Source organism: Boleophthalmus pectinirostris, unplaced genomic scaffold (assembly GCF_026225935.1).
Source record: "Boleophthalmus pectinirostris isolate CB_2022bp ecotype Guang Dong unplaced genomic scaffold, ASM2622593v1 HiC_scaffold_14, whole genome shotgun sequence".
Classification (NCBI taxonomy): Eukaryota; Metazoa; Chordata; class Actinopteri; order Gobiiformes; family Gobiidae; genus Boleophthalmus; species Boleophthalmus pectinirostris.
Window position 1 is genome coordinate 35082679 of NW_026571047.1, and position 17500 is coordinate 35100178.

At 44.5% G+C, this 17500-nt stretch overlaps 1 protein-coding gene across 6 annotated transcripts in view; it reads right to left on the reverse strand.

The window, feature by feature from the left end:
* The window catches only part of qki2 (QKI, KH domain containing, RNA binding 2), a 59531-nt gene extending 42058 nt beyond the window's left edge, over positions 1-17473 (reverse strand). For all 6 annotated transcript variants that reach the window (XM_055150072.1, XM_055150071.1, XM_055150069.1 and 3 more), the window contains exons 1-2: positions 16973-17473; positions 6231-6376 (exon numbers count right to left, since the gene is read on the reverse strand). In XM_055150072.1, coding sequence (XP_055006047.1) covers positions 6231-6376; positions 16973-17114 — 288 coding nt within the window. In that variant the 5' untranslated portion in view covers positions 17115-17473. The remainder of the gene's footprint in view (positions 1-6230; positions 6377-16972) is intronic.
* Positions 17474-17500: the final 27 nt, after the last annotated feature.

Genomic DNA, 17500 nt, shown 5'->3' on the forward strand with positions numbered 1-17500 from the left:
CCAGTCCTGGTTCCTGGACCAATCGAGTCCAAATTTAACCCTGATGTCACGACGAGAGTCTGTCTGGACTCTATTTATACTGACGACACTGCAGCCGCACGCGGGCCGCGAACGCACAAAACACACACACAAAACACAAACAACACACACAACACAAACAACACACACAACACACACAACACACACAACACAAACAACACACACAAAACACAAACAACACACACAACACAAACAAACACACACACAAAACACAGAAACAGCAGGGCAGACAAACGCACACAAACACACAAAAACACACAACAGCAGGGCAGACAAACGCACAAAAACACACACAACATACAACAACAGAACAAACAAACGCACAAAAACACACACAAAACACACACAACAACAGAGCAGACAAACACACAAAACACACACAACAGAGCAGACAAACGCACAAAAAACACACACAAACACACAACAACACACAACATGAGAGCAAACAAACACACAAACAGAGCAAACAAACGCACAAAAACACACAACACAAAAACACACAAAAAACACAACACTAGAGCAAGCAAATGCATAAAAACACACAAAAGCAAATGAACGCACAAACGCACAAAAACCTGAGGTAAGAATCTCAAAAACCACACATGACAGACCCCTGACCTGTGACCCCTGACCCCTGACCTGTGACCCCTGACCCGTGACCCCTGACCTGAAGCGTCTCATCCCGACCGTCAGAACAAACAGAGTGTGTGTTAAATGTGATTAAAGTTCCTGTAAACGTGATTATCAGAGAGAGGAGCAGTTTAAATGAGGTTAAAAGCATCGCTGCTGAGTTCATCTGGGACACGACTGAGGTCACCGGCTTCACTGGAGCCCACTTTAGTCCTCATGTTGGTTTGGACCCATTCTAGTCCCGGTTTAGTCCTGGTCCAGTACAAATATAATCCAGGGATAGTCACAGTTTAGTCCATGTTGCACGTAAATGTAGACCTGGTTTAGACCTGTTTCAGTCCTGGTTTAGACCAGGTTTAGACCAGGTTTAGGCTTGATTTTATACTCATCTGCTGTTCCTTGTATGGTCCCAGTTTAGTCCTGATGTAGACTTGATTTGGTCCTGTTTTAGTCCTGTTTTAATCCTGGTTTAATCCTGGTTTAGTCCTGGTTTAGTCCTGGTTTAGTCCTGGTTTATGTTTTAGTCTTGGTTTAGTCCTGTTTTAGTCCTGGTTTAGTTTTGGTTTAGTCCTGGTCTGTGTTGTGTAACAGAGGAGAAAAAACAGAAGTAATTCTTTTATAAAAATATAATTTTAATGTTTTGCGCCTTGGCGTCGCCGTGGAAACGGGACGTTTGTCAGATGTGAGTGGAGACTGAAGCTCCGCCCCCCTGACCCACATGTGGACGCAGCACCGCGACTCACGACCCGCTGTCATGAGTTAGCCATATTAGCCTGTGTTAGCTCATGTCAGTGTGTGTCATGTGACCCATGAGAGGGAGCATTGTCCTCTGTGATTGGCCGAATCAACGACGACATCATGTGATTCACCAGAGTCACAGAGTCACACTCTCCACTTCTGCTTCTACTGAGGAGGAGGAAAGTACACAACAAAATACTACTACTGCTACTACTACTACTTATACTTATACTGAGGAGGAGGAAAGTACACAACAAAATACTACTACTTATACTTATACTGAGGAGGAGGAAAAGTACACAACAAAATACTACTACTGCAACTACTACTTATACTTATACTGAGGAGGAGGAAAGTACACAACAAAATACTACTACTGCCACTACTACTATTATTGCTACTGCAACTACTAGTAACACTACTACTACTACAACTTCTGCTTCTACTGAGGAGGAGGAAAAGTACACAGAAACTATACTAGTACTATTACTACTACTTATACTGAGATGGAGGAAAGTACACAACAAAATACTACTACAACTACTACTGTTACTGTTACTGCAACTACTACTAATGAAAACAAGTACACAGGAAAATACAACAACTACTTCTGCTTCTATTAAGAAGGACGAAAGTACACAACAAAATACTACTACTACTACTGTTTCTACTAAGAAGGAGGAAAGTACACAGAAACTATACTAGTACTACTACTACTACTACTACTGAAAACAAGTACACAGAATCTGTACTAACACTACAACTACTACTACTACTGCTACTACTGAAAAGAAGTACACAGGAAAATGCTACAACTACTACTACCGTGAAGAACACTGAGGCAAAAGTATATAGGAAAATACTACTGCTACTACTTCTACTAGTAGTACCACTACTACTGCTGCAAGTACAACTACTGTTACTACAACCACTACTACACTGAGTGACCTCAAGACAGGGCAGAAGTACACAGAAAAAGTTCCAATACTCATAATACTACTACTAATATGAGTACTACTACAACAACAACTATACACGCCCCAAAGTGTAAAAGAGTCTACAAACATAAAAAAGTACTACTACTACTACTACTACTACTACTGCAAATACTATGAGTACTAATAAATATAAGAATACAACCATCATGACTACTACCAAATAAATACTATGTGTTACTAGTACTACTACTGTTACTTCTACAACAGCAGGAGTTTGATGTTTGTGAAAAATACAAAGAAATATAATTTTAAATCAGTAATAAACAGTGAACCTGAGGTCAGAATGAACATGTGTGTGTGTGTGTGTGTGTGTGTGTGTCTGTGTGTGTGTGTGTGTGTGTGTGTGTGTGTGTGTGTGTGTGTGTGTGTGTGTGTGTGTGTGTGTGTGTGTGTGTGTGTGTGTGTGTGTGTGTGTGTGTGTGTGTGTGTGTGTGTGTGTGTGTGTGTGTGTGTGTGTGTGTGTGTGTGTCTGTGTGTGTGTGTGTGTGTGTGTGTGTGTGTGTGTGTGTGTGTGTGTGTGTGTGTGTGTGCGTCTCTTGCTGTTTCTCTGAGTCATAATTAAAAACATGATCAGATCTGTTCACACACTTCCAGGTTTATTTTTACTCCAGATGCCCTTCCTCTCTCCTCTTTCCTCTCTCCTCTCTCCTCTTTCCTCTGTCCTCTTTCCTCTTTCTTCTCTCCTCTCTCCTCTTTCCTCTGTCCTCTGTCCTCTTTCCTCTTTCTGTCTCTGGACTCTGTGAGTAACACGATCGTGGTCATGACTTCATCCACATGTTTTAAAAGAAGATTGTCATGATTCTAAAAATACAAACTAAAGCTGCACTCTGGAACTTTTCTGCTGAAGTGGTGATAAAACATTTTAGAGAAGCAGCAAAAAAAAAAAAAAAAAAGCAAGAGACACGAGAGAAATCAAACAGAATTATATAAATATAAATGTACAAGTCAAAAGAAAACAGAAAAATAAATCTCAGCTATAAATAAGACGTCATAGGTACTCACATCGAGGTACTCGTGTATATATGTGTGTATGTACTAGTATATATACAGTATATATATTTATTTATATATATCCCTGTACACACGTTGGGGTACTCCTTCAGGTCTAGTGTGTATATTTGTGTGTGTATAGTTGTGTACTCACGTCGGGGTACTCCTTGACGTGTCGTGTGTATATTTGTGTGTATAGTTGTGTACTCACGTCGGGGTACTCCTTGATGTGTCGTGTGTGTGTATTTGTGTGTGTACAGTTGTGTGTACTCATGTCGGGGTACTCCTTGACGTGTTGTGTGTGTGTATAGTTGTGTGTACTCACGTCGGGGTACTCCTTGACGTGTTGTGTGTGTGTGTGTATAGTTGTGTGTACTCACGTCGGGGTACTCCTTGACGTGTTGTGTGTGTGTATAGTTGTGTGTACTCACGTCGGGGTACTCCTTGACGTGTCGTGTGTATATTTGTGTGTGTATATTTGTGTGTGTACAGTTGTGTGTACTCACGTCGGGGTACTCCTTGACGTGTCGTGTGTATATTTGTGTGTATATTTGTGTGTATAGTTGTGTACTCACGTCGGGGTACTCCTTGACGTGTCGTGTGTGTGTATAGTTGTGTACTCACGTCGGGGTACTCCTTGACGTGTTGTGTGTATATTTGTGTGTGTATAGTTGTGTACTCACGTCGGGGTACTCCTTGACGTGTTGTGTGTATATTTGTGTGTATAGTTGTGTACTCACGTCGGGGTACTCCTTGACGTGTTGTGTGTATATTTGTGTGTGTATAGTTGTGTGTACTCACGTCGGGGTACTCCTTGACGTGTCGTGTGTGTGTATAGTTGTGTACTCACGTCGGGGTACTCCTTGACGTGTTGTGTGTGTGTAGTTGTTGTGTACTCACGTCGGGGTACTCCTTGACGTGTCGTGTGTGTGTATAGTTGTGTGTACTCACGTCGGGGTACTCCTTGACGTGTCGTGTGTATATTTGTGTGTGTATAGTTGTGTGTACTCACGTCGGGGTACTCCTTGACGTGTCGTGTGTATATTTGTGTGTATATTTGTGTGTATAGTTGTGTACTCACGTCGGGGTACTCCTTGACGTGTCGTGTGTGTGTATAGTTTGTGTACTCACGTCGGGGTACTCCTTGACGTGTTGTGTGTGTGTGTTAGTTGTGTACTCACGTCGGGGTACTCCTTGACGTGGTCGTGTGTGTGTATAGTTGTGTACTCACGTCGGGGTACTCCTTGACGTGTCGTGTGTGTATTTGTGTGTGTATAGTTGTGTACTCACGTCGGGGTACTCCTTGACGTGTTGTGTGTATATTTGTGTGTGTACAGTTGTGTGTACTCACGTCGGGGTACTCCTTGACGTGTCGTGTGTGTATATTTGTGTGTATAGTTGTGTGTACTCACGTCGGGGTACTCCTTGACGTGTGTCGTGTGTGTGTACAGTTGTGTGTACTCACGTCGGGGTACTCCTTGACGTGTCGTGTGTGTATATTTGTGTGTGTATAGTTGTGTACTCACGTCGGGGTACTCCTTGACGTGTCGTGTGTGTGTATATTTGTGTGTGTATAGTTGTGTACTCACGTCGGGGTACTCCTTGACGTGTCGTGTGTGTGTATTGTGTGTGTATAGTTGTGTACTCACGTCGGGGTACTCCTTGACGTGTCGTGTGTGTATATTTGTGTGTATATTTGTGTGTGTACAGTTGTGTGTACTCACGTCGGGGTACTCCTTGACGTGTCGTGTGTGTATTTGTGTGTGTATAGTTGTGTGTACTCACGTCGGGGTACTCCTTGACGTGTCGTGTGTGTATATTTGTGTGTGTATATTTGTGTGTGTACAGTTGTGTGTACTCACGTCGGGGTACTCCTTGACGTGTCGTGTGTGTATTTGTGTGTGTATAGTTGTGTACTCACGTCGGGGTACTCCTTGACGTGTCGTGTGTGTGTACACAGTTGTGTGTGTATAGTTGTGTACTCACGTCGGGGTACTCCTTGACGTGTTGTGTGTGTGTATTTGTGTGTGTATAGTTGTGTACTCACGTCGGGGTACTCCTTGACGTGTTGTGTGTGTATTTGTGTGTGTATAGTTGTGTACTCACGTCGGGGTACTCCTTGACGTGTCGTGTGTGTATATTTGTGTGTATAGTTGTGTACTCACGTCGGGGTACTCCTTGACGTGTCGTGTGTGTATATTTGTGTGTGTACAGTTGTGTACTCACGTCGGGGTACTCCTTGACGTGTCGTGTGTGTATATTTGTGTGTGTACAGTTGTGTACTCACGTCGGGGTACTCCTTGACGTGTCGTGTGTGTATATTTGTGTGTATAGTTGTGTGTACTCACGTCGGGGTACTCCTTGACGTGTCGTGTGTGTATATTTGTGTGTATAGTTGTGTACTCACGTCGGGGTACTCCTTGACGTGTCGTGTGTGTATATTTGTGTGTGTACAGTTGTGTACTCACGTCGGGGTACTCCTTGACGTGTCGTGTGTGTATATTTGTGTGTGTACAGTTGTGTACTCACGTCGGGGTACTCCTTGACGTGTCGTGTGTGTATATTTGTGTGTATAGTTGTGTACTCACGTCGGGGTACTCCTTGACGTGTCGTGTGTGTATATTTGTGTGTATAGTTGTGTACTCACGTCGGGGTACTCCTTGACGTGTCGTGTGTGTATATTTGTGTGTGTATATTTGTGTGTGTATATTTGTGTGTGTACAGTTGTGTGTGTATAGTTGTGTGTGTATATTTGTGTGTATAGTTGTGTACTCACGTCGGGGTACTCCTTGACGTGTCGTGTGTGTATTTGTGTGTGTATAGTTGTGTACTCACGTCGGGGTACTCCTTGACGGGCACGTAGAGTTTCTCCTGCAGTTGTGCGACGGGGCCGATGGCTTCAGGAAGCTCCTCGTCTCGACCTGTGAACATCCCTCCGTTCACCGTGTCGTTGTACATGTCCTTACGCACACGACCGATCTCTGAAACAAACGCACAAAATACACACAACACGTCTGTTAAAACACACACGCACAATCTCTGAAACAAACACACAAAATACACACAACACGTCTGTTAAAACACACACGCACAATCTCTGAAACAAACGCACAAAATACACACAACACGTCTGTTAAAACACACACGCACAATCTCTGAAACAAACACACAAAATACACACAACACGTCTGTTAAAACACACACGCACAAACTCTGAAACAAACGCACAAAATACACACAACACGTCTGTTAAAACACACACGCACAATCTCTGAAACAAACGCACAAAATATATAAACAAAATATCTGTTTAAACACAAACACGATTTCCGAAACGCACAAAATATCTGTATAAAGACGAAATATTCTGAAAAATCCACTTTACATCAAGAACACACACACACACACACACAACACACACACACACACACACACACACACACACACACACACACACACACACACACAACACACACACACAAAACACACACACACACCCACACACACACACACACACATTCTTTTTATTTCAGTTCATTTTTCTGAGTTTCAGGTTTAATTTTTATAATTTGTGTCATAATAAAGAGAAAAAAACCTTTTTTATCAAGACCAAAGTAGAATTTCACTTCTACACACGATCTTCTGTTGGATTAAACTTCACATTTGCTCCTGGTCTAGACCTGGTTTAGACCTGGTTTGGTCCTGGTCTGTTCTGGTCTGGATCTGATCTTGGTCTGGTCCTGGTCTGATCCTGGTCTGGTCCTGGTCCTGGTCCTGGTTTGGTTCTGGTCCTGGTCTGGTTCTGGTTCTGGTTCTGGTCCTGGTCTGGTTCTGGTCTGGTTCTGGTCCTGGTCTGGTTCTGGTCCTTGTCCTGGTCTGGTTCTGGTCCTGGTCTTGGTCTGGTTCTGGTCCTGGTCTGGTCCTGGTCTGGTTCTGGTCCTGGTCTGGTTCTGGTTCTGGTCTGGTCCTGGTCTTGGTCCTGGTCTGGTTCTGGTCCTGGTCTGGTTCTGGTCCTGGTCTGGTTCTTTCAGGGATCATGAGTCACTCCCACTGAATTTAAGGCGGAATCTCCGACCGAGTCCAAGATCCGCCTTAAAACCCGACACTGTCAAATAAATACAAATACAAATAAAATATAAAATTAATAAATAAATAAAATAAATAGAAATAAAACAAAATAAACATATATGAATATAAATAAAAATAAATAAAAATGAAATAAATAAATACAATAAAATAGAAATAAATAAAATAGAAATAATAAATAAATAAAAATAAATAAAATACTGGCTTAAATAAATAAAATAGCAGCTTTTATATAGAATTAAAAGGTATTTTTTTTACTCTTTGTTATTATTTATTTATTTATTTATTTATTTATATATATTATGATATGTGATGGGGAAGGGCATCTGACACACACAGGGAGGGCACCTGACACACATGGGGAGGGACCTGACACACAGGGAGGGCACCTGACACACAGGGAGGGACCTGACACACAGGGAGGGCACCTGACACACACGGGGAGTGACACACGGGGAGGGACCTGACACACGGGGAGGGACCTGACACACAGGGAGGGCACCTGACACACACGGGGAGTGACACACGGGGAGGGACCTGACACACGGGGAGGGACCTGACACACGGGGAGGGCACCTGACACACACAGGGAGTGACACACGGGGAGGGCACCTGACACACGGGGAGTGACACATGGGGAGGGACCTGACACACGGCTGTAGAATGTGAAGACTCCAGTCAATGTTAATATTAAAACATGATGTCATCTGTGACCAATGAGACGCACACACACACACACAAACACACACACACACAAACACTGAGCAGGAGATAAAGCTGCACTGTGGAACTTTTTGGTTGAGCATCACCTGCTTGAAAAGTGACACACTGCAGCTTTAAATCCATTGCAAAAAACAAAAACATTTTGGCACAATTATTTTTTTCAACAAATCACAAACTAAAGACACAAATGGTTCTGATTTAATCCTGGTTTAGTCATGGTTTAGTCCTGGTTTAGTCCTGGTTTAGACCTGGTTTAGACCTGGTTTAGTCCTGGTTTAGACCTGGTTTAGACCTGGTTTAGACCTGGTTTAGTCCTGGTTTAGACCTGGTTTAGACCTGGTTTAGTCCTGGTTTAGACCTGGTTTAGTCCTGGTTTAGTCCTGGTTTAGACCTGGTTTAGTCCTGGTTTAGACCTGGTTTAGATCCTGGTTTAGTCCTGGTTTAGACCTGGTTTAGTCCTGGTTTAGACCTGGTTTAGTCCTCCTCCTGTGATTAAATAAATGTAAAGTGGAGCTGTTTAAAGTGGAACATTCCAGACAGAGTAATGACGTCTCCATGGAAACAAACAGGAGACGGACCCTCAACCAGAAAGTTACACAGTGCGGCTTTATCTCCTGCTCAGTGTTTGTGAAATGAAATTACACCTGTCACTTTAAAATGAAAATGTGAAAAAAAAAAAAAAAAGAAAAAAGTCTCATTATTTTCCTGAAGTTTTTTTATTTGGTCCAAACTCAAACATTTTGCTTCTGGATTTATTTAGATTTATTTAAGTTTCATTTTGTTTTAATGTTTATAAAACTTTTGTCCTAAAATATCCAAACTGTGCAACAGAACATCTCAAGGATATCTCCTCTCCTCCCTCTCTCCCTCTCTCCCTCTCTCTTTCTCTGTGTTATAATAGTCTCTCTATCTTCTTCCTCTGTCTCCTTCTCTCCTTCTCTCCTTCTCTCCTTCTCTCCTTCTCTCCTTCTCTCTCTGATGACACAAGGTTCTATAAAAACACAGACAGTGACCTCAGCGACAAACCACCACCTTTCATTATCTCTCTCTCTCTCTCTCTCTGTTCTTTCTCTCTTCTCCTTCTTCATCTCCGTCCCTCTCTTCCCTCGTTCCCTCGTTCCTCAGCGTTTCTGTCATGTGTGTGTGTGATCTGTGTGTGATGTGTGTAGTGTGTGTGTGTGTGTGTGTGTGTGTGTGTGTGTGTGTGTGTGTGTGTGTGTGTGTGTGTGTGTGTGTGTGTGTGTGTATGTGTGTGTGTGTCGTGTGTGTGTGTGTGTGTGTGTGTGTGTGTGTGTGTGTGTGTGTATGTGTGTGTGTGTGTGTGTGTGTGTGTGTGTGTGTGTGTGTATGTGTGTGTGTGTGTGTGTGTGTGTGTGTGTGTGTGTGTATGTGTGTGTGTGTGTGTGTGTGTGTGTGTGTGTGTGTGTGTGTGTGTGTGTGTGTGTGTGTGTGTGTGTGTGTGTGTGTGTGTGTGTGTGTGTGTATGTGTGTGTGTGTGTGTGTGTGTGTGTGTGTGTGTGTGTGTGTGTGTGTGTGTGTGTATGGTGTGTGTGTGTGTGTGTGTGTGTGTGTGTGTGTGTGTGTGTGTGTGTGTGTGTGTGTGTGTGTGTGTGTGTGTGTGTGTGTGTGTGTGTGTGTGTGTGTGTGTGTGTGTGTGTGTGTGTGTGTGTGTGTGTGTGTGTGTGTGTGTGTGTGTGTGTGTGTGTGTGTGTGTGTGTGTGTGTGTGTGTGTGTGTGTGTGTGTGTGTGTGTGTGTGTGTGTGTGTGTGTGTGTGTGTGTGTGTGTGTGTGTGTGTGTGTGTTGTCAGGTTGATCTCATAATGACACAAACTCCAACACAAACTGTTATTATGAAAAGAGACGCACAAAAACACCTGACGCACACAGACAGGGACTAACCTGAACCTCCAGTTCAGTGTGTGTGTGTGTGTGTGTGTGTGTGTGTGTGTGTGTGTGTTGTGACCCTCTCTCTGACCTTATGACCTTTGACCTGCTCTATGTGACCTTGAGGTTTGACCTCAACATTTTGTCCCAGATCCATGTTTCTTCCTGATGTGGAGCTGCTGCCCTCCATGAGCTTCATTTGACTGAGGCTATGGACGCCCCTGTCACCGAGACGCCCCTGTCGCCGAGACGCCCCTGTCACCGAGACGCCCCTGTCACCGAGACGCCCCTGTCACCGAGACGCCCCTGTCACCGAGAGCCCCTGCGAGACCCCCTGTCACCGAGACGCTCCTGTCACCGAGACGCCCCTGTCACCGAGACGCCCCTGTCACCGAGACGCACCTGTCACCGAGACGCCCCTGTCACCGAGACGCCCTGTCACCGAGACGCCCCTGTCACCGAGACGCCCTGTCACCGAGAGCGCACCTGTCACCGAGACGCCCTGTCACCGAGACGCCCCTGTCACCGAGACGCACCTGTCACCGAGACGCACCTGTCACCGAGACGCCCCTGTCACCGAGACGCCCCTGTCACCGAGACGCCCCTGTCACCGAGACGCCCCTGTCACCGAGACGCCCCTGTCACCGAGAGGCACCTGTCACCGAGACGCCCCTGTCACCGAGACGCCCCTGTCACCGAGGACGCCCCTGTCACCGAGACGGCCCTGTCACCTGTCACCTGTCCGAGACGCCGAGACCTGTCACCGAGACGCCCCTGTCACCGAGACGCCGAGACCTGTCACCGAGACGCCCCTGTCACCGAGAGACCTGCCGAGACCTGTCGCCGAGACCACCTGTCGCCGAGAGACGCCCCTGTCGCCGAGACGCCCCTGTCACCGCCTGTCACCGAGACGCCCCTGTCACCGAGACGCCCCTGTCACCGAGACGCTCCTGTCACCGAGACGCACCTGTCACAGAGACGCTCCTGTCAAAACTTAAATCTGAAGGACACAACTGTCGGCAAAGAAGAAATTGAATTTATCGACTGAACAAAAGTTTATTTTGGTCGAATCTGTTTGAGTTCATCCAAACTGTTTCTTCAGTTCTGCTCAGACGCTGGTGACACTTCCTCATATCTGCCTGCAGGAGGCGCTACCGACACTCACACTAACACCCTGCTGTTTACAGCTTGTGTTTGTAGCTCGGTCTGTTCGTCTGAGTGTTGAAATATCAGAATCCTTCAGGTCCGTCCTGGTTCATGTTCTGTTTCAGTCATTGGTTTTTTAATTTTATTTTGTTGAATCTTTTCCTTTAGTGTCGTGTGTCTTTGGTGTTTTATTTGGACATTTGTCGTGTCTGTTGTAGTTTGGAGTTTTACTTTTTGTCTGTTGATTGTTGGCTCCGCCCTCATGTGTTCCCCCTGTTTGTGTGTGTGTGTCTGTCTGAGTGTGTATCTGTGTGTGTGTGTGTATCTGTGTGTGTGTGTGTGTGTGTGTGTGTGTGTCTGTGTGTGTGTGTATCTGTGTGTGTCTGTGTGTGTTTAATCTCTGTGTTCATCCTCTGACCTTTGTTGGTCCGTCGTCCTCGTCATCATCAGTGTCTCGTCATCACAGTTTAGTTTAATTTCTGGGTCTTTTCGTTGGTTATTAAAGAACTTCACCTGCAGTCGTGTAGTTCAGCTTCTCCTTCTGTTTCTGCGTGACCATAATCCCACTCTGGACCTGACCTGGACCTCACTCATGTTCTCTGTGTTTCAGGTCTGGGACTGGAGCTGTACATGGAGGCAGATGAAGTCTGAAGTCTGGATTCTCTTTTTAACTTTCCTCTCAAACCGTTTCTTCTCTCTGACCCTGATCTGTCCTCAAAGGAGCGGCCCGAGATTTACAGCAGACTCAGGTCCTGTGTTGTTCTCTCTGTGTTGGTTCAGTTGATAAATTGAATTTCTCCTTTGCTGTAGATTCTGACTGAGGGATTTCACTGATCAGACTCATAAAAATAAAAGAGTTCAGTTTTATTTAGTGACATGAAGCTTTAAAATGTCAGAAAAACGTCCTTCTTTTGGTCTAAACCGTCTTTGTGTTTTGAGTTTTCCTCTCGATAACATAATCAGAGGGATTTGGTTTTACAAACAGTTCTGCTTCCTGGAGTTTTGCATTTTTATTTTCAACTTTTTTTGCTGAACTGATGTAAAACTGTGATAAATATTAAGCTCAGGGACTCGCCACCAAAACCAAGTCACAATTAAATAAACATGAGAATCTGCCTCATGTTTTTAACACTTTAAGAGTTATTTTGGGGATTTCCTCTTTGCCTCAGATTGAAACGTCTCGAATCGCTCAAAGCTTTTGTCTCGGTGACTTTTGTCCATCGTCCGGGAACAAAAACAGAAGTGAAACCAGAAGGAGAGACAGAAAAATGTCGAGTGGAGAGACAAAAAGTGCAAAAGTTACTGCCCTAAAGAAACCTGCACGTCCTCGCTGTGCGTCCTTAAAGTCTCACTCTGGATAAAAGTTCACATTTTAAACAGAAGAATCGACAAACTAAAACAAGAATCACATTTCAGGACGTGTTTGTACAGATCAAAACTCCAGACTCAGACGCTTTACTTCACAAATGTGCGATCTGCTCCTTACATCCACTCAAACTGTGCTTTTCATTTATTTACAATTAATCCAAATTGTGGTTTTTGAGTTTTAAAATTTGGATTTGTGCTTCTCTCTAATGTGACGCTCCTGGGAGGTTTGATGTTCACTGAATCTGGATCAAAATCTAAATCACACGTCTAAAACTGGTCTGAAAATTCAATAATTCACAAACTTTTGAAGCTCATGTGCTTTCAAGTTTCAACCTTTCAACCTTCAACTCAGAACGTTTGGAAAACCTTTAACAAAACGATTAAAAGTCTCATATTCGACGACTTTCTGATCTCTTCTGATCAGGGTTTGAATCATTCAGAAGTTGCCGATATGATACGATACAGCGAACTTACGATTCGATACGGTTCAAAACGATAAACACTATCGGTCAAAAGTTTCACAACATCCTCATTGTTCCAGTTATTTATTGAACTTCAAGTCGTTTTAGTCCAATGAGTCGCTTGAAATGGTCCAAAGGAAAGAAGTGAACAGACAGAAGTAAAAAAAAAAAAAAAAAGATAAAAGAACAAAACTCAAGTCGACGCTGTGACAAAACCACCTCAGGAAAAAAGAACAAGACGGTAAAGTTTGAAAACCTGGAGCAGCAGCTCAGAGTCCAGACTTAAACCCATCGAGCTGAAGACTGAAGAGTGAAGCAACCGACAAGTGTCACACATTTATGAAACTTCTGCTACAGACACGGGAAGAACTTTCTCAACAATATTTGATTTGTTTTGTAAAAAGAACGAGTCACGAGTGAGTTCAGCTGTTCTATCTGACAAACGTCGACACACACGTCGATCGAAAGTTTAGAATATGTTTTGGTCAAACATACGGAAGATCATTTGTTCCATCAGATTTTGAATTTTAAATACGACTGAATTTCTCACTTTGAATTTTTTTAACTCTGAAAAAAGATGTTTGAATATTTTTTATTCTGAATTTAAGTTGCTGAAATTTGAAGTTTACTTGTGTATAATGTGTTTTAAATTCAAAATTTTAAAAATCACCACAGATATTTTCAATCCCTCAAATTCAGCAGTCGAAATTCAGACCGTAAAATTCGCAGTGAAAAATTTCACAGCAAAAATCCAAGACGCCAAGGCAGAAGCAATCGATCATGTGAGCGAGGAGGACAGAGGCTGTTTCCTATTGGCTGTTCTCATCTGTGGGCGGGGTTTACACTTAACCAATCAAAGAGATGAGGTTTTCGATGAGGCTGATTTTGACCAATCAGATCGCGTCACTGCAACATTTCTTGTTTCTTACTAAGTCACATCGGATCATTTTGGATCGATTGCTTCTGCCTCGGCATCGTGGATCTTTACTGTGAATTTTTTTCACTGTGAATTTTACACTCTGAATTTTGACTGTTGAATTAGAGGATTTGAAAATATTTGTGCTGAATATTAAGGTATAAAAGTGATTTTTTAATATTGAATTTTAAACACTTTGAAAATGTACACTTAAACTTTCAGCAAAGTAAAATTAACTAAAATTAACTAAAAATGTTTTTTCAGAGTTTAAAAATTCAAAATGAGAAATTCAACAGCGTTTAAAATTCAAAATCTGATGAAACAAATTATTTTCCATACAAACAGGAAACAGTAAACAATAAAAAAGTGGAAAAAATGTGGTGTTCAAAAACTTTTGACCTGTAGTTTATTTCAGATCGATTCAATATGATTCAATACGGTGTTTTTTGATTTGATTTGATTCGGTTCAATATGACATATTTCAGTCTGAATTGATACAGTTTGATAGGACATATTTTGATACAATTTGATTCAGTTCGATACGGTTTAATAAAAAATAAAGATTAAATCTAAGCTCTTTGTTAAATAATTTCTTGTCCAAAAGTTAATTTGAAAAACACAAACATTTTAATCATTAAAACAGTGAAAATGTCAAATGTGTCGCATAAACGAGTTTCCTTCCTCTGAACAAAACAACAAAACTGGAGCTGGAACAAAATCATTTACTAAAATAAACCAAAAAATCCTCTTGGTGATGTATCGATACAACAGCCCACGATATCGATACTGAATCATCACATTAAACCAAACGATATATCGATATTTTCCTGGAGTTGTGTTTCATTTCGTTCACATGTTTAACTCACAAACGAGCACATTTAACACGAGCTCTTCTCTCAGAAAACTAAAAACACTCTGTTCCACCTCGTGATGTCATCATGTGGTGGTACAGGAAGTGCTCCACTGTGTTTTTAAACTCCACACACTTTCACTAGAATCACCTGGAGCATTTCAGTCGTGGAGTCACCAAAATCTCGACTGAACTAAAGAGAAAAGTTTTAGTTTTAAAGGTAAAATGATTCATCGTCCGACAGAGTCTCTGGGTTAAAGCTGCACTGTGTAACTTTTCTCTGCCTGTTTCCATGGAGATGTTTTTATAATTGCTTTGAGCAGAATATCACACAGTGCAGCATTAAAGACGCTGTATGTGAGTCTGTGGAGACAGGCAGGTACAGGTCAGATCTGTGGAGAACGGATGTTTCCCTCCTGCACAAAAACTGCACAAGATTAAAGCCACAGTGTGGAACATTCCAGCCAAGGCAGTAACATCTCCATGGAGACAAACAACCTCCACAAGAAAAGGTTTCACAGAGGAGCTTTAACCCGTCGAGAAAAGATCGAACCCACAGACACAGACTGAACCAGGACTAGACCAGGACTAGACCAGGACTAAACCAGGACTAAACCAGGACTAAACCAGGACTGAACCAGGACTGATTGAACCAGGACTGAACCAGGACTGAACCAGGACTGAACCAGGGATTGAACCGAGGACTGAACCGGGGACCCTGCTGCTGTGAGGCCAGGGGCCAACCGCTCTGTCACGTCTTATCTCTGTGCCGTATATTTAGACCAGAACAGGTCCAAAGCCCAGGAGAAGATTGGACTCAAGAAGATCAGACACACATTTAGTCCTGGTTCAGTCCTGGTTTAGTCCTGCTTTAGTCCTGCTTTAGTCCTGGTTTAGTCCTGGTTAGGACACTAGGATTAAACCAGGTCTAAACTATGAATAAAGCAGGACTGAACCAGGGCGGTGCCGGGATAAAACTAAAACTAAACCAAAACTAAACAGGATTAAAAGAGAACTAAACCAGGTCTAAACTTGGACAGAACCAGGACTAAACCAGGACTAAACCAGGTCTAAACTTGGACAGAACCAGGACTAAACCAGGACTAAACCAGGACTAAAAGAACCAAACCAGATCTCAACCCAAACTGGAATGTGGTGAAACCAGGACTGGACCCATCAGAAGTACTTCTACAGTATACACAGTACTTCTACAGTATACACAGTACTTGTAGTACTTCTACAGGAGTAAGAGTTCGGACAAACGCAGCGGTTCTGGTGCAGACGCAATGAATCAAAAAAGCCGTAATTACAAAATAATTCTTTATAAACCGTCTGAGTAAAACTTCACCGAAACTTTTCAGAACATTCAGAATATTCAGCAGAACACTCAGAGAACACGCAGAACACTCAGAGAACACGCAGAACACTCAGAGAACACGCAGAACACTCAGAGAACACGCAGAACACTCAGAGAACACGCAGAACACTCAGAGAACACGCAGAACACTCAGAGAACACGCAGAACTAATCAATGCACAAAAAACAATGCTCCAAAAACCAAACCCTTCGCTCTTCGCTCTCGTCTTTACGCAGATTTACGCACTGGGACTTTTGGGGCTCTTCCCCCTCCGGCTCCCCGGGTCCCCACCCTCCTCCACGGGTCTGCCTCTGCCTCTCCCCGGGTCTGCCTCTGCCTCTCCCCGGGTCTGCCTCTGCCTCTCCCGGGTCTGCCTCTGCCTCTCCCCGGGTCTGCCTCTGCCTGTCCCCGGGTCTGCCTCTGCCTCTCCCCGGGTCTGCCTCTGCCTCTCCCCGGGTCTGCTCTGCCTCTCCCCGGGTCTGCCTCTGCCTGTCCCCGGGTCTCTCCGCCCGGGTCTCCCCTCTCTGACATCCCTAGTTCTAGTTCCCACACTTCTCCCTCGGCTCTCCCCTCTCCCTCTCCGGGGTTTGTCCTCTCTCTCTCCCCGGGTCTCCACTCTCCGTCCCCGGGTCTCATCTCTTCTCCCCCGGTTCTCCACTTTGCCTCCCCGGGTTTGTCCCTCTCCGTCCCCGGGTTCGTCCCTCTCCGTCCCCGGGTTCGTCCCTCTCCGTCCCCGGGTTTGTCCCTCTCCGTCCCCGGGTTTGTCCCTCTCCGTGCCCGCCTTACCTTCATCCAGGAGCCGCTCCAGATGCGTGAAGATGCCGCTGAAGTTGGGCAGGGAGCTCATGACTTTGCGGTCGTTCATCAGCTGCATCAGATAGTCCGGGTTGGACTTGGGCCGCTCTTTCACCTCGGTTTCTCCGACCATCGCGGACTAAGTTTGGACTCCGGACGCGAATAACCGAGCGGAGGAGAGTTTGAGAGCTGAGAGCAGAAGGGGAGAGAGGCGAGCCGCGGTCCCCGAAGAGCGCTCCTCTCCGACGCCCAAAAGTCCGGATCCCACCCAAAAGTCCGCGGGGAAGAGGCTGGAGCGTGTCCGGGTCTGAGCGCGTCTTCAGCGGCGGCAGGAGTGGAGCATCACCGCGGAGCAGGACCGGGAGGACCGGGAGCAGGACCGGGAGCAGGACCGGGAGCAGGACCTGCAGTAGGACCGGGAGTAGGACCTGGAGGACTTGGAGGACCTGGAGGAGTGCCGCTGCGTCGGAATGCGCCGCTCATATGATCCGAGCTCCGCGGCGGCACGAGGACAGGCCG